Source organism: Phaethon aethereus, assembly GCF_964289735.1.
Source record: "Phaethon aethereus genome assembly, chromosome: 5".
Taxonomy (NCBI): domain Eukaryota; kingdom Metazoa; phylum Chordata; class Aves; order Phaethontiformes; family Phaethontidae; genus Phaethon; species Phaethon aethereus.
In genome coordinates, this window is record NC_138579.1 from 40,296,474 (window position 1) to 40,319,510 (window position 23,037).

The window sequence follows — 23,037 nt, forward strand, 5'->3', positions numbered from 1 at the left end:
ACTATAGCCTGGATGCTTACATTTGACCTGCAGGTTCATCTATTTAGCCAGATAAGGCACAGTTAAGCATTGGAATACATTGCAATATGTAATTGCCTTTGAAGATCTAGGGCTCATCCTGTAGTGAGCTTCCTTTCCATGAAATGAAATAATACATATTTCTGTACCACATAGGATATTGTAAGAAAAATCACATTGAGGGATTGCGAGACACTTTGGTATGGCTAGTAATAGTGCTTCATATGGTCTTCCAAAAGCCTAGGTATAAGATTTTGGGCTTTAGTACCAGCAAGATCTGCTAAGAATTTAGTAGTTTGGTCAGTGTGACTAATTCATGAATTAATCGGGGATTCTTTTTGTTGTTGAAGCTTGAATTAAACCAAGGAGTTCTTGGTTTTCTGATTGGTGTTGACAAATAGACCGCTTCTGAACTTTGCACCAAGTTACATTTCTGTTCAGTTATTTATGAACTAAAGTTTTGTTTCACGAGTACTAAGAACTCCACTTAAAATTCAGTATTTGTTCAGTTGTTCCTGTTGGTATTGGAGAAATGGCTGTTAGAACATCATCTGGCTGCTTGTCTTTAATGGTGGTCATTGTGTGCAACCAGAGAACTAATTCTTTACAAATATGAGATCTCAACTTCATAAAATTTGCTCAACCATGTGAAAGCACTAATAAACCAGGATTATTTTTTTCTTGTGATCAACTTGTAATAGAACTTTTGACTTTGTTATTCTTCTAAAACCACATAGAACAATGCATGCTTTTCAGTGTGGGGTTTTTTTGTCTTTAAGCTCTTTAGTGCAATCAAAATTTTTTCCTAATTCTGAAGACAAAAATCCCGAGGATCCTCTGTCTGAAGTAAAAGATCCTTTACCTGAAAAGCTTAGAAATTCTGTGGTAAGTAGGCTTTTTAATGTATTTTTTTAATTCAGTGTAAGCATTTACTTTATGTTGGTATATATAGCATCAATCTGGATCTTACTTAGCTCATAACAGTTGTTAATTACCGTGGTGTGGATTAAAATGCATATCAGAGTGTTTCCTTTAAATCTGCAGATGAACCCATGTACTGCATTAAAAATATAACGTGTATATTGCAATTCAAATTACTTAAAAGGAGGCATGTAAAAGAATTGGAATTCCGTAGTGTCAATTCAGTGAAGTATCATTGAGGGTTTTCTGCTAGCTCATATTGATAATAATAAATGATACTTGATTTTGTGCAGAAGTTAGCAGGAAAGAGTTAATAGTGGCAAAACTATATTAACTCAGTATTTCTAGTAATTGTGAGCAAGAGCTTTGTGTGTGGTGTTCCAGGAGCAGAAAATAAAAATGGTGGAAAATGTTGTGAGTTTCTTCTGGGTTTTGATGGGGTTTTTTTGTTTGTTTAAGAGCTGATGTGCTAAAGTAAATGGAACAGGTTACATACTTTGTATTTTTAGTGAACACTCACTTTAAATATTTTAAGTAGTAGAATTTAGAAAAGTAGAAAGTAGTAGTATTTAAATGTTAGTCTTTTTCACACAGTGGAGCAGTAAGTAAAAAAATTTAGTACAAGTTAAACACACAAAGCTTTAGAAGGTTGAACATTCATTTAACCTTGTGTAGGGCTTGGCTGTAGGGGAGTAACGGCATAGATGGGTTTCTCCTGCAGCAGGCACAAATGTGACAAGGTGCAATGGGTGGAAACTGCAAGTAAAGATTTAGAGCAGAGAAGCTGCAATTCTGCTAACGCTTAACAGGGGAGAATGACCATACAAGCTGCAAGCTCCTCTTGAACTCTCAAACTGTGGTGTTGGTCACCAAGGGGTCAGGAAGCTGAGGATTATGATATATTCTTTCTTTTGGTGTTTTTTAAATCAAGACTTACTGATTTTATGAAAATAAGTTGTATCCCAAGAAGTTAAGAACTTGCAGCAATGATTGCTGTGTGTAATTATTAGGCTGATTTTGGAGTAGTTAAACCTTTGATAATTTTCTGGGCTAAAAATCTGTAAATACTGTATTTACAGTGTGGGAATGAGTCTAAACTTGGGAGACTCCGAGTTGTAGTGGCCCTAAGTACGTATTGCCCCCTTGTGACCGAGTCTGGCATTACTCGTTTCGTTTGGTTTTTGCCTGTTATCAACAGCTTGTCTTTATTTTTCAGGGGTAACAGAAAATTCAAACTCATCCCTCAGGGTCATTCCAAAGCTATCCTTTACAATTCTGCAAAGGAGAGGGAAAGGGGTTCAAGAGCCTAGCTGTTCCATCTGGTCATTAGCTCTGTCTAGGCAGCTGTCTTCCAGAGCTCTTAATTGCCCCACAGGCTAAGCAGTTCTTAGATCATAAATGAGAAATTTGGCTGGCCCTTCCATCTCTTTCGTCAGTGCTGTAGAGGGGTCCTTACATGCCCTCACAGTCCAGAATGAGAGAGAAGATATAATGGGTGTATTAACTTCTTCTGCCCCGCTTTGGGTATACATCTTTTTGCGTAACTCATTTGAACTAGTGCTTTTATCTTGTGAAATTTCTGATAACTTCAATGGAAGTAATTAATACTGGCGTAATTTGAAAATCTTTAATCAGTTTCAGTGTTACTGCTGATTAAGAATCTGAAGAGGACAACCAAAGCTGGTATTTTCTAAAATTATTTTGTTTTGACTCCCCAGAGTGAACGATTGCAGTCTGACCTGATTGTGTGTATAGTCATTGGTGTACTCTATTTTGCAATTCACGTCAGTACAGTATTTACAGTTTTACAGGTAAGGTGTTCCATAGTGTCTGCCACTTGTCTTCTATATACAAATAATCTAATGTGATGTAATGTTTGTTTTGGTAGTACACCAGGTCTCTTGACAAGTTTTAGATGGTCTTTAAATATATAGTGTGACAGGTACATGGCTGAAGATCTTCACGTTCTGGTTTTATGTGCTCAAAAACTCTACTTCCCCTGCTCTTTCCTAGTTTCCTCTTACATTCCGGATTTTTATTTTAGTCTCTGACACAAAATGCCCTCTTTTGCTTTATCTCAGTTAAATAGTATCAGGATCATTCTGGAGTAAGAAAAAATGAAACTTTAAAAAAAAAAAAAGTTTGATTCTTGATGAATACTCAGCAATTGCATGCTGGTGTGGCCGTTTGTAGACTATAGTATAGGGGAGTACTTCTTTACTGGAATGGTTATTTAGAGGACTTCAAAGATCCTTTGAGTTTTGAATTTTTTACTTGTCAGTTTGGCTAATATTACTGCTTTGGCTACGTCTAATGTATATGTATGATAGACTTGATGACGTGAAAGATCCTGTGCTTGAATTTGTTTAAGTAAAGGTATTTGCCTAAAGAGTTGCAGTTACTGAATTTCATATTTTGTACTCCTGTAATGGAATCACTGGTTAGCTTACGAACAGCCTTGTTTCAGGCAAATGAAAGCTTCTTGCATATATTTTAGAGTGAATATACTTTCTGGCTGCTGCCTACAGTTAAAGTAAGAAACTAATTTTAAAAAGCATTTAGGTAGCTTCAGATTTTCAGGTGAAGTGTCCTACTTAAGCAGGTGTACTAGGTTTTGGGGGGTTTTTTGAAGTAAGATGTATCTCCTGTTGTCTGGGTGGACTTCAGCATTCCTCCTTAATGTTGCTTTCCCCCATGGTTGAGAAACTTGGCTATATGCTCTTCACCAGTTGTATGGTTCAACAGGCTTAGGCTTCACAGAATTTTGAATCAAGAGCTTATAACAAGGTAATACAATCCTAATTTTGCCATGATGTATCTAGAAATATAGAGAAAACGTTAATGTATAGAAAATGTTACTGTGAAATCCAGTCTTCACATTAATATAGTAGTATTTTGTGACTTCTGTGAAAGAGTTTGGTCTTGGTGGGAGACTTCTTACCTTCTCAAGAGAATATAAGATAAATGATTTGTTTTTTCTTATGCTTATACCTCCTTTTATCCAGTAGATGAAAATGTAGATTTGGTTCAGCCTTTAGAGGATAATAGCTTTATCATTTATAAAATGAAATCCAGATAGGCCAGGAGCAATGGACTATGGAGGAAGATTGGTGTGCTAATTTTGCTTTAAAATACTTCACAACTTAGTGAAAATCTGTTAGGTGGTTTATTCTCTCACAGGCATTTCATGTTTGATCTTAAAGTCGATAGTACACCTTCTCATGAAGAAATACATTCCCAATTTACTATTACAGGAGCACCTGCCTAGATGCTGGGAAAGGTATTACATTATTAGTGTATGATTCTGTTTATAAAACACAAACCTTAATTTCATCTATTCTTCTTTTTAGCCTATTTTAAGTTATGTTCTTTATGCATTGGTGGGTACGGTAGGCTTTGTGACCCATTATGTTCTGCCTCAACTCCGAAAGCAACTTCCTTGGCATTGCTTTTCTCACCCGCTGCTGAAAACCAAGGAATACTATCAGTTTGAAGTCCGAAGTAAGTATTGTTCATGACACTTTTTTGAACTTGCTGTAGTTGCTGACCAACTTGTGTTACCTATTGATACATTTAATCTCTTCTATTATTCTCACCACAGCAGTATTTAATGACATCTAATGTAGAAATGTCTTAGTTTCTTAGTTTCTCAGTTCCTCATGCTTTGATTCCATGACATTTTATGTCTCTCTCAACTGATGATGGTAATATATTACATGTGGTAATGTTATCTCGGAGCAGTTCCATTAAAGCACAGTCTTTAAACTCTTAAGCTGCGAAGTTTGTGCCTTAATTTTTTTAAAGGTAGAATGTGTTTCACTAGGTATTTCTTCAAGATAGTAATTTTTCAAATGTTTTAGAGGATTAGGCGTGGTGAATGCTGTCGGAGACTTCATCTTGGCATGGATTTGATTCATGATGGTATTATTCACATGATTAACAACAGGAAGTAGTGCAAGTGGCCTACTCATGGAAAAACATATTAAGGGACCAATCTTGCTAGTTGATCTGCATAGACATGCACTTGCACCTTAAGTTAAAGTCTACATTTCCATGAAATCTTTCCTTGGAGGCTGCAGAGAATATGAAGTTAGTTACACTGCTGATAAGTTTTCCAGTATGGATAAATGTAGCGGTAGATCGTGGCGTCTCCGCTGTTGGAATGTTTTTTACTGTTAACAGTAGACTTAAGAAATTTCCGTCAAAAATGGCCTAGAAAAACTGAAGCTTTTTTTCCTCTTTGGTTACTTTTCAAGGTAAGACAGCGGTGAAGAGAAAGTGAGCATTCTGCTGCTTTCAGGAGCAGAGGATTATCAGCATTGATTCATGAACTTTCTACCTTTTCATTGATGTCTAAATTGTGTGCTTTTTTTCAGTGATTGAGTTTAAAGCTGGATAAATTTGAATAGTAATTGTAATATGATGCCAAACTCTATTTGGAGGAAGAAGTGAAAAGTGCAATCATATGCCTTAGTTTTTTAATCTACAAAGCTAGAGAAGCTACAGTTGGTGTCCTTTTGCTGATACCTGACTTGAGGATTTCCATTTGTAGTAGTGTCTTCAGGAAAGATGAAAGCTGTATTCAGTAATGTTAAATACAAGTTTGTAGCATCTCCCAGTTTGGTCCCTGTAACTTAAAACAAATTTATGCTGTGTCAATGACTAGTTGTCCTTACGGCTTCTGTTGTAGAAAAGGCACTTCAGTTTTTGCTGTGGCTCATCTAAGCCTGTGCAGTCATTCACAGCAATGAAGAGGGGTGGACCCTTTTTCTAACCTCTTTCAAGTATACCTTTAACCCTTTATGTATGCAGCAATGTGTAACTTTTGGCATAGGCCCATCCAGCCTATTTTTCTCCTGCCTTGTAAAATAAATTTTCTCATTATTTTAATTTTCTCATTATTTTAATTTGTATTAATTTGAAACATAGCAATCCTGTTTTACATATTTTGCAATTATTGTAGAAATATAAGTAGTTCTTAATTCTCAGAAATTCGTGTTGTCAGGTTACATATGCTCCTCTACATTGTAGAGTTGCAAACTAAAAATCTTTTGGTTCCCATATGGTTGGAAAACATCCTTTTGCGTGAGATAAAATGTGCGATGTCAAACAGCTTCACCAGTGTGAATGTTGAAATTATTGAAGAGATGTCAACCCAGTTTCTTTCCTGCCATGTGCAGTAAGCAAGAAGCTTGCGGAGTGTTGTATTACAATACACTTTGTATAGAAGCATAACAGTGCAAAAACTCTACTGGGGCTACTGACAGCAGCTTAAAGGCACTTCTCTTTATTTTGGTTATGTGAAACTATGAAAGTGCAGTATAAGAATACAGCTAGTGTTTGGCTCCACAAATTACTTGCATCGAGAATCTTTATTCTGTTTGATTTGATAGTGCGATCTGATTTCTTTTTCTTAATGTATCTTGATAGATGCTGCACATGTTATGTGGTTTGAGAAACTTCACATTTGGCTCCTTTTTGTAGAGAAGAATGTTATCTATCCACTGATAGTCCTCAACGAGCTTAGTAGCAGTGCTAAAAATATTGCTAGTCCAAAGAAACTGGATACTGAGTAAGTAGACAAGGCTATCAAGTAATCTGTGTATGTCTGCTATAGTGGGAAACTAAATAGTGAGTTCTGGTCTCAATGGGAAGACAGTTAATGCTATCGCCTTAAAACTAAGGCAAGGAATAAAGTTTTTATTTATTTGAAAACTTTTATAGAATCAAGTCGTCTTGTTTGGAAGGGTGTTGTGGGCTTGTGGGCTAGGAACCCACACAAAGATAAATCATTCCATTCATAGCATATACTGTAAAAATTGCAGGTTGCAGAATTATCTAGTAGTGTGATATCCGAATTTCCCTGTTGATCTTCAGAGTCTGTAGTATGATTAACCGGATTGCAAGTTCAAGATAGTGACGATATGTTCTGGTATTTTATCAGGTGTAAACTTAAGACTTTGTGTAATGTTCTCTGAGTTGATGTCCCAGCTTGCAATCCCTCTACAGCTTTCTGCTCTGATGAGGGAATTCCCCAGCCCTTAAGTGTAATCTGTATCCAGATGTACTTGCACACTGCCTCTTAAATTGAGCCTCAGTGATAATCCGTTGAGCAGTGTATTTGCCTGTCTCAGCAAATGAGAGTTCAGTAACAGGCTCTGCATTTTTTGCTTCCAAGAACAGTGACCAAGTGGCTTTTTGGATTTGAATTTCAAATGATCCGGAACAGAATTGTTGTGGAGAAAATAAACCTTGAAACATAATGGAATATGGGGGTGGTGGTGGTGTGGTGGTGTAAAGTTGGGGCGGGGGAAGGGTGTAGGTTTGATTGTTGGGTGTGGTTTTTTGTTGTTTTGGTGTGGGTTTTTTTTGAAGTTTAATAATCCCTGGATCTCGCAAGTTCTTGTTTTGCATTTATTAGTCTTGTCACTACAAGACCTTTGGGATGAATATTGCCATTACATTACTTTAACATTGTTTTTACAACCCTTGGATCTGTCGGTTTCTATCTCTGAAAAAGAATATCACTCTAAATTTATCATTAAGTTATGGTTCCCCCAATATAAGGTAGAGCAGTATAGTCATGCAGGAAATAATGGTAATGCAGTGTTCATTAAGATCCTCCTGCTGATTAATCTAGAGCACTTCTAGCATTTTTGCATCTCAATATTTATAACCTAAATTAAAGACCAGGTTTCTGTTCAGAGTACAAGGATATTTCACTTCTGATTTTTGAAAAAAAAAAGTTTTTGTAGCAAGACTCTTACAAACAATGCTAATCTTTGAGAATACTGATAGAAAGACTTGAATAGTAACCTTTAAAAAAAAAACAACACTGAAGTTGTCTTTAAAAAAAAAAAAACAAAACAAACCACACCCACCCCCCAAAAAACTCCAAAAGTAAACCCAGATCTAAACTTTGAGTTTGAAGAGGTTCCATGACGGCAACAATTTAGGTGATCTTTAAACACACTTTGGACAGCAGATAAGTAACTGTTTTGTGTGAATTTCTTATACAGGTTGGGTGCTTTAATGATCACAATAGCTGGCTTGAAGTTACTGCGTTCATCATTCAGTAGCCCAACGTGCCAGTATGTCACTGTTATTTTCACAGTGCTCTTCTTTACTTTTGATTACAAAAGTTTTACTGAGACCATGCTGCTAGATCTCTTCTTCATGTCCATACTCTTCAGCAAGGTAATTTTAACTCTCTATTTCTAGGTGTTTCAGGTCATCCAAAAGAGAAAACAGTCCTAACTGATAGGTAATCTTCCAGATCATCAGTCCTATTGGTGCTGTAATCAATATGCTATAAAACAGCTAAGACGTTTCCTTTCCAAAGCACTTATGTTTGCTTGATAAAGCATTATGTAACTTTCTAAACATCTCATCAGCTGCTGTTAGTAGAACAATGAAGTGCATACTATGTTACTTGCTTCATTAGTACATCCTTTTTGTAATTTTCAAGCCTTCTGGTAGATCAGTAAGAACTTTAGGGTGACCACTACATTCCTCAGGGATATTTGTGTACTGCAAAGCATGTTGATTCTCAGCCAAATCACTAAATGTTTCTTCTTTTTTTTTTTTTTTTCCTGTAGCTTTGGGAACTCTTTTATAAATTGAGATTTGTATATACCTACATTGCTCCCTGGCAGATCACATGGGGATCTGCCTTCCATGCTTTTGCCCAGCCCTTTGCTGTGCCACGTATCCTTTGAAAATGCAGACTATTTCCTGAAGTTGTGTACTTATAAATTCTGAATGTTGCATTATAATGGCTTATGTATTATGTGCTAAATCTACAGAATGAGAAGGTTTGTCTAGTGAGTATGGAAAAATTGTGCACACTTTCTGCCTTGCTACAATGCTATGAATTATACAGTAGCAGATACAGTAGGAATAGAATTCTGACATCAAAGAAACATGGAGTGGGAGTTACTTAATTCTGAAAATGACACTGCTTTTCTTGTGACAGTCATTCCCTTTTTCAAGAGTCATCAACTATTGTTTTAGTTCTTGAGCTTTGCATTTTAAGCTTCTGTAGACTGGTTTGAATGGAGTGTTGAGTTAGGATTCTTTGTAGAATTTTGAGAAGGAGAATGAGCACCATGTGTAGTACCAAAGTTTCACCTATTTCTGTTTTTAAAAACAAAAAGTAATCCTGTTATTGCTGGAGATACTGTAAAGATACTTTGCTGCATAAAAATTCTTAGAGATCTTGTTTCGCTCTTAATTACTGTTGCTCTCTATTTCAGGTACTATTACAGAAACTTGAAAAAAAGTAGTTGTTTCTTCGCTTTCCTTAATTCTGTTATCCTACAGATTCTGCAATGTTGTTTGTCCAAGCAGCTGTGTCAGCTTTCTTCTCTACTCCACTGAACCCTTTTCTGGGAAGTGCAATATTCATCACTTCATATGCCAGGCCTGTCAAATTCTGGGAAAGAGACTACAAGTAGGTGAAATAAGACCTTTAAAATTTGTGACCTTTTTTTTTCATAATGTAACTCTGGTTAAATGTGTTGGTTTGGGGTTTTGTTGTGGGGTTGGGGTTTTTTTTTTCTTCCAAGTGCTGCTACTTTTTTTTCCTCAGTGAAAAATAGTTTATAGCACTGAGAGTTTTCAATTAACTTGTTTCTGAAATACTGTAGCAGCTCTTTTTTTTTTTTTTTTAATACTAGTAACATGTGCTTTAGCTTCTTAAGTAATTTCTACTTAGAGCTATGCTGTCCTGGTAATTTTTTTTAAAGATCAAAGTTATAGTATTGTGAAGTGCCTTTTTACTCAGAAAGTGAATTTATGTACAAAAAGGTTTTGGGGGGCAGTTCATAACTGTATTTGGCCTGTATTCATTATTGCTCATTTCACAGCTAAAACTGGCTAACCTCAATATAAAAATCTTTAAAGTAAATCTTTTTGATGAAGGTGTGATCAGGAGTAAAAAACTGTTCATGTCAGATTATACCTCCCTCGTTTTAGTTCCCTGAAGTCCATTATTGTTGCTGGAGTATCAGACCAGTGAAATGTTAAACAGCATAGGGCAGGATGAGCGGATAGTTCTGACATTTATGGAGAATTAATTTTTCATTTCATTCTTTTATTGCCTTTTTTCCCTTCTGGCAGTAGAACAGTTTAAATATGATCTTACAACCTAAACTCTTTAGCACAAGATTTGGAACTTCAGCCAATGAAATAACTTTCTGAAAATTGCCCTTTCAGTAAAACCTACTGGAATGTTAGCTGTGCCGACTTAATTGTTTTTAAGTTTGTCTCATCTAAAGCTTTATGATATCTATCTAAGAAAATATATACACTTATATTTAAAGCTAAAGATTATTCTAGGGCTACCTAGTATGGACAAAATTTATTAGGTATTGGATTATAATGCTATTATAGGTGGAAAATACTTTTACATATGTGCAGAGCAGCAAATTTGCATTTAAAATTATGTTAAAATAACTTTTTGAAACTATTTCAATGGGAATATTTTTTAACAATTTTATTCTGTTAGTAGTTTCTTCCCTCAGATTTCCTTACAGTAATGCATTTTGCGTTAAGTATGCTTTATTGTATTATTTTCAGCACAAAGCGAGTGGATCATTCAAATACAAGACTGGCTTCACAGCTTGATCGAAATCCAGGTATCTTTTCTAGTCTGATTTGGGGTTGTTTTTTGGTGGGTTTTGGTTTTGTGTTTTTTTATTTTTGTTTTGGTTTTTGTTTGTGGGTTTGGGGGGAGGTAGGTGTGGTAGTGGTTGAGAGGGGGGTGGTTGGGCTTTTTTCCTTGGTGGTTTTGGTTTTTGGTTGGTTGGTTGATTGAGGGGGAGAGTTGATAGTGGTGAATTTCCAGTGTAAATGGTTTTTACAGGATTTTTGTAGGATTCATGATCACTTTGCCCTCTTGATCTTCTTCAACCCCACCCAACCCTTCTGTTGTTCTGTCTGCTGTTATTTTTTTCCTCTGTCATCTCTCTCTTGCTTTATTCTTTAGATTCTCCTGTAAGTTTTTCGTGTTTCCCCCTTACCTTTATGTGTCTGCTGTACTTCTTTATTTATATTTGTAGTATGCATTAAGCTGTTTTGCTTTTTATTATTGAATGATTAATAAAAGCCAAATCTTATTTGAGGGTGTCTCAATGTCATGGTGATGAGACCAGTACAACAGTCATAACTGAGATACTTGTATGCTCATTTGCTTTTGCACTTTATTATGTGGGATAGATTGATGGGAGACGCATGAGTGGAACTGAAGGAATAATTTGGAAAACAGAGGACTGATTAAGGGGAAAAAATACTAAATGTCACTTAGCATTCATTAGAGTAGTTGTACTTTAAAAAAGGGAGGTATATGGTATGGAGAACAACCTTGAAACAATGTTGCTGTTAAAAGTGTAGGATTCAGTGTGAAGTTATAATTGACATTTAAGCTTGATGTTTTTCTGCAGATTCAAATAACCCAAATCCAATCTTCCTGCAGGTTCAGATGATAACAACCTGAATTCAATTTTCTATGAACATTTAACCCGTTCCCTTCAGCACAGCCTCTGTGGTGACTTGTTGTTGGGTCGGTGGGGAAACTATAGTACTGGAGACTGCTTCATCCTAGCCTCTGACTACCTCAATGCACTAGTACACCTTATAGAGATAGGAAATGGCTTGGTCACCTTCCAGCTGAGGGGGCTTGAATTCAGAGGTGAGTATGTTACACTTCCTTAACTGCCTGTACTAAAAAGTGGACTTCTGCTTTGAAAACTTTTAATTATTTTCAGTTCCATCCTGTAAACTAATAGCTTTGAAAAGGGGCTGCAGGCCTCTCTATGCCCCTGTCACTTGTGAGGAAAACTAGCTTGCTCTAGCAGAGTTGATGCTAAGTCTTTCTTTTTCCATTTTAGTGCAACATGGCTACCATAATTGATTCTTAGAGATACTGAACCAAAATGTGATCTTAGACTGCTAAATTAAGCTATCCAAATATTTTGTGTTCATTGGCAGATAGTTCACTTGGTGTTACAGAAATGTAACTGGAGATTGGTTGGATTCTAAACACAGATGAACGTTAAAGCAATCATAAAGTGTTCAACTCTTTCTTCTTTTCTCTATTTTCTCTTAAGGAACTTATTGTCAGCAACGAGAAGTAGAGGCCATCACTGAAGGTGTAGAGGAAGATGAAGGTTTTTGTTGCTGTGAACCAGGCCACCTTCCTCACATGCTGTCCTTTAATGCTGCCTTTGGGCAGCGTTGGCTGGCTTGGGAAGTGCTTGTGACAAAGTATGTTCTGGAGGGTTATAGCATCACTGACAATAGTGCGGCTTCCATGCTTCAAGTCTTTGATCTCCGGAAAATTCTCACCACCTACTATGTGAAGGTATGATTCAGATCAGTAGAACCCTTGTGGTGGGGAGGTAGACTGGATTACATCTGGGAACTGCTTAATGTTTTGAATGTCTAATATCTTTCATATGAGGATCATAGAATGTGATACAAATTATAGATGTATGAACACCATCAAAGAAGGACACAGTTTGCGGTGCTGATGATTACTTGATACTCTGGTGCATGAGCAGGATAATGACCCTGTAGTCTAGAACAGAGAGAGGACACTGTCTAGCTGAACCTGGAGTAGAAACTCGAAAGCTGTTACCCAAGTGTAATAGCTGTGCTGTAAATGAAAAGTTAAATAGTGTGTTTCTCTTGGAGAAAGCCAAGCTGCTTTGGCATTTAAACGCTGTCCAAACGTGTCTTTTTTTTCTGGTTTTTGTTCATTTTTAAAAAGTCATGCAGTTGTAAGAGGACTCTAGGCCTCAGATCTCTTCAGATAATCAAGATCTTTCATAAGCTACCCTCTTTCAGAGAGCTGAAAACCTTCAGCTTGAAATATTTCTAAGATACTTAAACACACACAAGTTGATGTGTTGGTTCCCCACCCACTCACCCACACGGGTGTTAAACTGTCTTGTCTTTTATTTAGCATTTGAATTTTTTAGAAATTAAATACCTAAGCCTTCATGCTACCTAGAGAAAAATTCCTATGTATTTGTTTTTCTGCAAAATTACAGTGAGTCCTGTCCCATCCTTTTTTTTCTTTCCTTATTCCTTCAGTGCATGCTTCAGAAAGCTTGACAGTCTGAAAAATATGCCTGTAGAGAAACCTGTATTGTGTTTTCTGTGCAAATTTGTTGTATCTTGTGAGCTAAATAAATGCTACTGTGTATCAGTTTTGTTCATTACCAGGAAAGTAATGCAACTGAGTTGGAACAATTGAAATAGCTGACTTTTTAATTGCAATACTGACTCGTACTTTTTCCTACTACTGTTTCAGGGAATCATCTACTATGTCACAACATCCCCTAAGCTAGAGGAATGGTTAGCTAATGAGACAATGCAGGAAGGACTGCGGTTGTGCACAGACCGCAATTATGTTGATGTAGACCCCACATTTAATCCCAATATTGATGAGGATTATGACCACCGTCTAGCAGGGATCTCGAGAGAGAGTTTCTGTCTGATATATTTGAACTGGATAGAATATTGCTGCTCTCGAAGAGAAAAGGTAAGTATGAACATGTGAGGAAAGACATTTGCTATTCTAGGATGGTCTCTTTTTTCCCCCTGTTGGTTTGACTTGCAGGCTGGTTTAATATTTATTTTTAAAATAAAGATTTATAATTGAAATAATTTAGTTTGCTGGTTTTGATCTTCTGCTCTTGAGATGTGAATTTAAATAAATTCTGTAAGTAGTGTGTGATTTAACCTGTTCATTAATGAATCTTTTCATTTACCAGCTCAAATGAATCAGTTGAATCTTAGTCAGGCATTTATCTACACACAAAAGGATATGTTTATAGAATTGATGTTTTGTACTTAGATGTCAGTGTTTACAAACTAACCCTGACTTAAACGAAAACCCCCAAAACAAAAACCCCACAAAACCAAATACCTGTTGCCAGCTTATAAGACTGACTGCTTCTTTCTTAGTGGTCATACTATACCATTCCTTTGGACCACTGGAATTGTTGGCTTGTTAAAATGATCATCCTGTATTCAACCCTTTTTCTCTCTCCAAATCCTTCTATCTTTTAAATAGAAACATCAGTATATTTGTAGAGGAATGCCTTGACTTATTACTGTTCACCAAGAAAACCTGTATGTGGTCTAGTGAAAGTAGCGTTGCCTTTGAGAATAAGCATAAATTGGTTAAGATTAAAGGGACAGAAATATAATTGAAGTTTATGTGTTTAATGAAGGATCTGAGTTCAGCTTTATTTTGGAGGTAAAAGATTAATTAGAAGCCCATTAACGGGTGTAAAGATTTAAAGGGATCTGCAGTTTAATGACAAACAACAGCTGAAAAAAATTGTTTCCCTCCAAGTCACAATCTTATGAAATATTTTGCATAGGTATTGATAATTGGGTTTAATCACTTAAATGAATGATACTATTATCTAGGACATTGTATACCCTATACAGCTACTACTGGCCTTGAGCCGAGGGCAAGTTTCCCCTGAATAAAGCTGTAGTCCAGGGAAGTTTTCAGTTAACTCAGCATTACATACTTGTAACCAGTAAGTGAGAATCCACTTTATTGACTAAAAATATTTTCGTCTTAACCCTGTAATCTTGCGAATGAACAGTTTGCACACAAGATACACAGTATCCATGAGGACTGTTGCATGCATCTGTTCAGCTTACAACTTGTCTTATTTCAAATATAATGTGTATGTGTCTGCCTTTACGAGTACTCTACATACTTGCAAAACTTTTTAAAAAAAGAATTCCTATTGAAAGTTTGAGCAAGAATAACTGATGTGGAAGGTATATACACACACTTGAGCTTGTGTGCCTTTGTACGTGTTTGGATCTTTTTACCCCTTCTGGCAGAACATTTTTCTGTGACAGTTTCTTTGCCCCATTCACATGACTATTCCTTTTTTCTTTTGCTACTACAAGCCACTGGATTCAAGTAAGGACTCGCCCCTGGTGACGTTGTGTTATGGACTGTGTGTTCTAGGGCGGAGAGCATTGGGAACAGCTTCACATCACATGTCTAGGTAATAAAATACTGTTCTTTTAAGCTTCCCTTCCTCATAATCCCTCAGGATTCCTAGGTTAGGTATTAGGTGACTCCCCCTTCATAAAAGGAACAGATACTTAATGTCATCTTTCCTTAAACTGGACAGATAAGCTGTGTAACCTGTCTTTGTAACAGCCAGCGACACATAACCAAAGAACAGCAAATGCAGGAGAACTTGAATTTGAGCACTTTATCAAATGCAAGGTGGGAATTCTGGTGTGGGTAAGCACCAGTGATAACTGATGAAAAAAAACGAGAACTGGTTGACTTTTAAAAGTAAGCTCCGTTTTCTGCTCCAAGTATGTGCCCTATATGGAAATAGGAGGAAGAAGAGGACAGCTTCTTAGAACACACATGTCTTGATGAAAGCTAGATCAGACTGTTGTGATAAGTTTCACAGTTTAGCTGGCTCTGTGGCAAGCTGTTGTGTTTTGTACAAATCTCCTTCAGCTCAACTCTGTCATCACATGGCAATCTTTCTTGCAGACTGACAGCCTCAATTTACTTTAGAAAGCCAATGTAAAATATAGTTGCATGTTTCAGGAAATCACAAGGTAGTGGCTTAAAAAGGAACTAAAAAGAGGCATAATCAGATGTGGAAGCTCTTGGTCAGCTGGGTGCCAACTGTAAAATATGTTATACTTCACTTTCACGGAAACTGTTGACTAACTCTTCTAAGTACCAGCCAGTTTTCCCCTGAAGGTCTTGCAGATATGCAGTCACAAAAGTGGTCAGAGCATATTTGATTTTTCACTCTTAATATTAGCTTATTAAAAGGAAATTATGCCTTTTAAGCATGAGGAAGTTGTCAAGATTTTTATTTTGTACTAAAGTATACACAAATGAAGTTACATATCTTCCTTAACTGGTCCATAGTGGTGTTATATTCCCTGAAAAATTTTCTGTTTAAAAATCTTCAGACTAGTCAGGCATTCCTCAGAGTTCCTGTTTGCTTTAGTTTGTGTAAATAGTCTGTTGCATGTATGGTTTATTGTTACCTGTTCAGTGCACATAAATATTTAGTGACCAAGCTTTGCTTACACACACATCCTTACTCATATGTTCTCTTCTCCCTGTCTTATCTTGTAAGTTGTTTTTATAGAGAAGAATTGTGTGCCTTTCCATACAGCTCAGTGTTTTCTGCTCTTGTCAGTGATGATAATTGGACATATTTGTATTTCTGTTAAGATTTGGGCTGTTTTCTTAGCATTTGTTTTCCCCCCCCTCAACAGTAATCTGGAATCCTTCTTGTACGGCCTACATGCCCTATTTAAGGGTGACTTCCGTATATCTTCAATTAGAGATGAATGGATCTTTGCTGACATGGAATTGCTGAGGAAAGTAGTGGTTCCTGGAATACGGATGTCACTTAAGCTACATCAGGTGAGAGATAACACAGGAAGAGGTGTCCAATTCTTTTTATTTCTATGCGTTTGTTCTTTCAAAAATAAGTGACTAGGAGAGAGAAAAAAGAGAGAATAAAAGGGCATGTGAAAGAGATGGACAACTGGAAATGAGGGAGTATCATGTCTTGCCCTTTGTTTTATTATAGCTCATCTGGAAGGTGATGTAGAAGAAAAGAGAATGCAGTTTGTGCTCAGAGTTTGAAAATTACATCAAATGTAGATTAGAGAACATGTTAAGCCCTGTTTCATATCCATCTAGAGATAATTCCCTTATGAACATCCTCTCTGATATTTTCCCTCCCTCTTCCCCTCTCCACATATATGTAATTGGCTTAAAAAGTTATCATGCCAGTCAAATCTGCATAGCCCTCTCCAGCTGTCCAATGGGAGTTGTTTCTCTTGTTCTTTTTTCTTTGAAGTGTTGTAATAACAGACACCTTAGTGTTCCTCACTGATGCCCTCAGTAAACTTTCTGGCGAGAATGAGAAGGTTGCTTTTCAGTAAGCTGAAATTGGGGTTGATCTTTATGGTGAAGTGAGGGTGAAGATGAACGATCTTGACACGTCTATTGTGTCATGAATGATCTCTAGCACGTCTGTTAACTAAGCTCAGCAAGTACAGAAAGCACATACTGAGTGATAAGCACTCCATGAGGAGGAAAAGTATTGGTACTATAGAAGAACAGGTTACTTGAAAATCATAGTAAGTAGGCAAATCTTAGTTGCACTTTTAAAATAATAAAATTTAATTTTTTGTTTTCATTGTGGAGTCTAGAAGTCCCCCAAAGCTCACAGTGATTGAATCAACTCCGTCACGTAACACAAACTCCCTGAATTTAGCAGAATGCATATAAGTGTTAGGAGTACATGTAGCAAAGTAGAGTAATTACAAGATCATTGTTGAAACCAGTAGAAGTACCGTTTCAGCAATTCTGAAGTGTTCTCAGTATATTTGGGTTACTGTGCAGAATGGGCTTGAATTAAGTCAGAGAATGAAAAGTGAGAAAAGTACAAATATCTCTAACAATAGGAGAATTTTTTTCCTGAACATTATTGTATTAATCTACAAAGGGCGATTTTATTCACTTGAAGTGCAATAGCATATTGAGGCTTCAGCCAGTCTTGGGGATTTAGCTATTAACCACTACCCTTTTTAACCAGAAAGTAATGTGACCTGATACTGAATTGTACTTGTGAATTTTGTGGTTTTATCTGACTGGCAGTAATGTAAGCTGTATGATAGTATCTGATGCTGAAATAGTCTGTCATCAAGTATTAATATGAACTTTTTAATAGAAAATACAGATAAACCTTACTGTTTTTCTGCGTATTGCTATTATCTAATACAGTCTCAGTGAATAATCAGTGCTTTAAGTGTCTTTTACAGTTGCAGACTTGTGTATAAGCAAAGAAGCTAAAACTGAAATGCTTCTTCAGGCAATATAGATACAAACCTAGTGTAAAATTCAACTAGAAATTTACTTGAATCAATAACGGGCAGGTCCTTCCAATCATTTTGTTTTAAAATCAGAACAGGAAGCAAACACAAGCAAACAGAACTAATCTGTAGCAAAAGAGGTCATCTTTAACAATGTTCTTTAGTAGGTATGTAATACTTCTGATGTCTAACATTGTGCAATGCAGTGAGCTACTCGAGTTTGAGGTGTGAAATGTTTTATTTTTATCTGTAGTTATATCTGAAATGTTAATCATATCTTACTGAACATGTGTTCTTGCAAACAGGATCACTTCACTTCTCCAGATGAATATGATGATCCTTCTGTACTTTATGAAGCCATAACAACCCATGAAGAAAACCTAGTTATAGCACATGAAGGGGACCCTGCTTGGCGGAGTGCAGTTCTTTCCAATTCTCCCTCCCTCCTTGCTCTGCGTCACGTGATGGATGATGGCACCAATGAATATAAAATCATTATGCTGAATAAGCGTTATCTCAGTTTCAGGGTCATTAAAGTAAGCTTTGTGCACATTCCATGATGTGACAGTATGTTGTAGTATATTTTAATAACTATACCAAACTGCTACTTCAACTCAAATCATTACTTTTTTGTTACTGCTCTGTCATTGCTAGGGCTGCTTCTTCTCATATAGTGGAAGTATTTAATCAGAAAATCAGTTGGTGACTTAAAATATCTTATTTCTCATCCCGTTCTTAAATTTGCTTTATTCTTGTTGTTGGAGCCTGTGTCCATAAGTTCATCCTTTTAAAGTAGTGAATATGAATGCTTACAGTTCTGCAGTGCAATAGTACATATAGTTGTGAAGGCCTAGGTATAGCAAAGCAGTCTTCACACACTCTGTTTCACTTTCTGACACAGCCTTTCTACTTGGCTTCTGTCCATCATCTTTTGCAGGTGAATAAGGAGTGTGTGCGTGGTCTGTGGGCAGGACAACAACAGGAGCTTGTCTTCCTGCGTAATCGTAATCCAGAAAGGGGAAGTATCCAAAACGCAAAACAAGCTCTGAGGAACATGATCAACTCCTCTTGTGACCAGCCAATTGGATACCCAATCTACGTCTCACCTTTGACTACTTCCTATTCAGATAGTCATGAACAGCTTAAGGAGATACTTGGGGGAGCTATCAGCTTAGGAAACATCAGAAACTTCATAGTGTCTACATGGCACAGGTGAGCTGAGGAAATGAGTTCTCCTTAGTATGTGTTCATGCTCTTATATTCTGTTAATTAGTCTCATACATGCCCAATGTGACATAATACTCAGTCACAATAAATAAGCCGAGGCTTTTATTTCAGGCACAGCTGTACTGTATGGCAACTGCTTTGGTACAGGATTAATCTTCAAGGCATATAAGTAATAAGCCACAAACTGTGTAAATGACAACTCAAAAAACAGGACAGAAAGTCTAGATGCAAGAACTACAACTTCAGTTCTGATGTCAGGTCTGATAATGAGAATGCAACTTTTGTATTATTGTTTTCATAACCGTCACTTTTGCAGTCTATAATACTATCCTCACAGAATCGGGACTACTTGGTAGTGTTCCTGTCTGGCAAACATTTAGCATGCGAGTGCCACTAGTAATGTTAAGGTATGCTCATACATAGTAACTCAAGCTTTAGCTGTTGTTCAGAATTTCACGAGTGCTTATAAACACGCTCTGTGTCAGAGCCAGAATAAGTAACTGGACTGATAATGTAATCCTCCTTCCACATGACCCCTCGGTAACCCAATACAAACTCTTGCTGTGCTGTGTTTTATAGGCCGTGAGAACTTTTGCTGCACTTCTGGCCCCTTATGACTGTGGCTCCGAAAGCAACAGTGGCAGCTGTGTGTGGCATTCAGAAATGTGTGTCCCAGTTCTTACCAGTTCCAGGAGCTGGTGCCATAGTTGGAACAGTCCTGTAGATGTTCTGATGGTCACATTTACACTTAGGCATCTACAGCACATCAAAATGGAACATGCTGCTTCACCCCAGAATATGCCACACTTAGACAGTCTGTGGTGTTTGTCTTCTGTCGCCATCTGCTTGTCCGACATGTGGATAGAATAACAGGTGAAAGTATGATACAGAACAGTGTTTGGATCCAAGCTGCGAATGCTTTGGGATTCTGGATCCCGGGGCAAATAAAATTGGAAAGGAGTGCTCAGTGTATTTGAGTGCGACAGAAGGAAAAGAATAATAAAAGTAGGAACTGAAGGGAGGAGGAGTGCGCTGTGGTTTTTGTGTTCGTCTGAAGTTTGTTAATGCAAACAATGTCATGAAAAGCCTGTATGTACATTGGAAAACGTTGGCTGGCCTACTCTGAACGTTCAAAATTCACACGAGAATTTGTGATTCAAATAATTGCAGTAAGTGCCTCAAACAACTGTGAGTACATTACTACAGGTAACAAGAAACCAAATACATAAAAAAGAAAAAACGCCCCGAAAAAACAACATACGTTCTTCTCCTGCTTGTCTGAATAGACCAAGATTTTGCAGTATAAGAATACACACAACTGGTGTGTTAAGGAGCATAAATTTTACTAAACTGTTACAAAATAACAAGGATGTTCTACCAGCATTTTATATTTAGAATTTTATTGCTTTATTGTATTTCAGAGGTGGCTTGATTTTTAAAAGCTATTTTATATTAACATTTGGCTTATCATAGATAAGTCTTACTTGAATAGCTGTCATAAAGAAAACTGCAGTCTCTTCGAAAGCAGTATTTATACTTGTAAAGCATATTCTGAGAAAATAAAGTCAAGTTTTATCTGATTTTAGGGAATGCTGTGGATTGTGCTGAGTAAAGCCTTTTGCTTGTCATCATAAGGCATTTTGTAGAATCCTGATTGAGGCCTGACTTAATGTGTCAATTGCATTATGTTTTCAGACTAAGGAAAGGATGTGGAGCTGGCTGCAATAGCGGTGGAAATATTGAAGATTCAGATGCTGGAGGTGGAGCTTCTTGCACAAGTAACAATGCAACTATCAATGAGTCGCAGAGCAGCATGTCGCAAGGAGGAGGGAATGCAACTACAGGGCAGGGACCTGGGGCAGTACAGCACCCTCCTGTTGCAGCTCATCCCACAACTCTTCCTGCAGCTCATCCACCAAGTCATCCCTCCACTCTGGGTAAAGTTAAAATAAAACAAAGCAAGGCTTTTATCCAAGTACAATTCTATACCCAGAACTGCCCTTTCAGCTCTCTGGATCAGGCTTAAGTTAAAAGAAAAAGCAAACAAAAGTGACTTTGATTATGTGATGTTAACACCTGCTGGATTCATCTGAACTACAGTGCTGTTTTATGTAATGCAAGGTTCCCAAACAGATTTGAGCAATAGTGGTATTAGTTGTGCTACAAAATAGATGAAGTAACTGTTTATAATACACTTCTACAGATTGGATCTTTTCTGTCACATTGTCTGCAAATACTAAACTTGGAATTTTTTGTTAATGTCTTTTATAATTCTTATTTATACAGTGGAATGGATTCTCTATTTCCATAGTATTTTAGCTGAATCCTATCCAAGAGTCCATAGTGCTTTGTAGTTAGGGAGGTGATAAACTGCAATTCCTGTTTTTCAGTTCACAAGCATTGATGTCACTGCTTTTACTATACTAAATACTTGGAGATACCTCTCCACAGCTGATAAACCTACTTAGGTTGTGTTTAAAAAAAAAAAAGTGTTTAACTACATGCACTTTTATATTCCTGCTGAGTAAAGGCAGTGTTTGGAAAGGTTTTTCTCAGCTTTACTGTTTAAGTGCATTAAATTTTTCTGAATTTGTTTAAAAACAGCTTTTGCTCTAACAAATTTTCTGACTCAGTCTTTGAACATCTAGTTAATCATATTAAGAAAGAATATTTAGTATTTTGAAACATGGACATCTTTACCTGCCTTAATGCCTTAAGTGTTAATATTAAGAAAAAAATTGTTAATGTGGAAAGACCAAGGCTGAAGCATTTTTCAAGCTACTTGTCTTGGAGGGATTGTGAATTGAACAGAATATGAAATTCCAAGATAAGATGAATAGAATGTATTCAAATGAGCTGCTATATGAAATGCAACAGAGATCTGCAATATAGCTGCTTCAAGTTGTTGATTAGATCCATCAGTTTTGTATCCGAGAGCTAAAACATTTGTGTGTGAGGAATCTAATGTGTGTGGGAGGCTTTATCAAACTCTCCTGATTCTGTATCTTTTACTTTTAGGCACGAGTCACAGCTCTCACTCTGTGCAGTCAAGCCTTGTCAGACATTCCCCTGCCCGTGCCTCAGTAGCTAGCCATTCATCCTATTGCTACGGCAGTCGTCATTCATCTCTTCGCACATCCACAACAGGCTTTGTGCCTTGTCGACGCTCTTCCACAAGTCAGATATCCCTTCGTAACCTCCCATCATCCATCCAGTCCCGCCTCTCTATGGTGAACCAAACGGAACCTACTGGCCAGACTGGGGTCAGCGTGCAGCATGGACTGCCCTCTTCTAGCAGCTCCAGCCAAAGCATCCCAGCCTGTAAACAGCATGCACTTGTGGGCTTTCTAGGGACAGAAGGAGGGAGTAATGCAGCTGAAACTCAGTCAGGTGGTAATGCAAGCCCTGCAAATCAAATGCAAGCCAAAAAGGATGACGTTATTTACAGAATCCAGGTAAATGGTTCCAGAAGAACAAGTTAACATATGCTTCCATGTGCTTTTGTTAGTGTTACCTTGTATGTTGTTGAAATTGTTACTTTTAAATACTCAGAGTCTGGAATGTCTCAGTATAGGACTATTATGCGGTTACATTTGGAGAACTATTGTGAGGAGAAGGTTTTTGGGACAGCCAGCCTTCCTTAGACAACTCTGTTTACATTATTTATATGTTTTGCTGTAGTGCAGCTTTGAGAATGTCAGCTGAACTCAGTTCCACTTTATACTTAGTTTGCCTTTATTCATTACAACATGTAAAGCTAAACAGCTTCATTTGTGGGGCAGAAAGCAAGTAGCTTTTTTCTTCTAAACCAAGTAGAGCTTTCCACAAAAGTAAGTGTAAAATACTCACTTTCACGTGTATTTTCTAATTTTTGTGTGTGTGTATTCTTCAGTTATTGCCACAAGTGTGTGTTTACTGAGCAGCAAACAGTACACCATTGACTAAGCTAATCATGGGAGC

General features: G+C 37.1%; 1 protein-coding gene across 2 annotated transcripts in view; it reads left to right on the top strand.

The window, feature by feature from the left end:
• The window catches only part of PCNX1 (pecanex 1), a gene marked incomplete at both ends in the record, with an annotated part of 86,345 nt that overhangs the window by 58,131 nt on the left and 5,177 nt on the right, over window positions 1-23,037 (top strand). For both annotated transcript variants that reach the window (XM_082000006.1, XM_082000007.1), the window contains 17 exons: window positions 798-903; window positions 2,658-2,750; window positions 4,290-4,440; window positions 6,370-6,511; window positions 7,959-8,136; window positions 8,538-8,646; window positions 9,262-9,391; window positions 10,519-10,577; window positions 11,414-11,629; window positions 12,048-12,301; window positions 13,256-13,486; window positions 14,884-14,984; window positions 16,240-16,390; window positions 18,156-18,386; window positions 18,788-19,062; window positions 20,773-21,014; window positions 22,096-22,532. In XM_082000006.1, coding sequence (XP_081856132.1) covers window positions 798-903; window positions 2,658-2,750; window positions 4,290-4,440; window positions 6,370-6,511; window positions 7,959-8,136; window positions 8,538-8,646; window positions 9,262-9,391; window positions 10,519-10,577; window positions 11,414-11,629; window positions 12,048-12,301; window positions 13,256-13,486; window positions 14,884-14,984; window positions 16,240-16,390; window positions 18,156-18,386; window positions 18,788-19,062; window positions 20,773-21,014; window positions 22,096-22,532 — 3,106 coding nt within the window. The remainder of the gene's footprint in view (window positions 1-797; window positions 904-2,657; window positions 2,751-4,289; window positions 4,441-6,369; window positions 6,512-7,958; window positions 8,137-8,537; window positions 8,647-9,261; window positions 9,392-10,518; window positions 10,578-11,413; window positions 11,630-12,047; window positions 12,302-13,255; window positions 13,487-14,883; window positions 14,985-16,239; window positions 16,391-18,155; window positions 18,387-18,787; window positions 19,063-20,772; window positions 21,015-22,095; window positions 22,533-23,037) is intronic.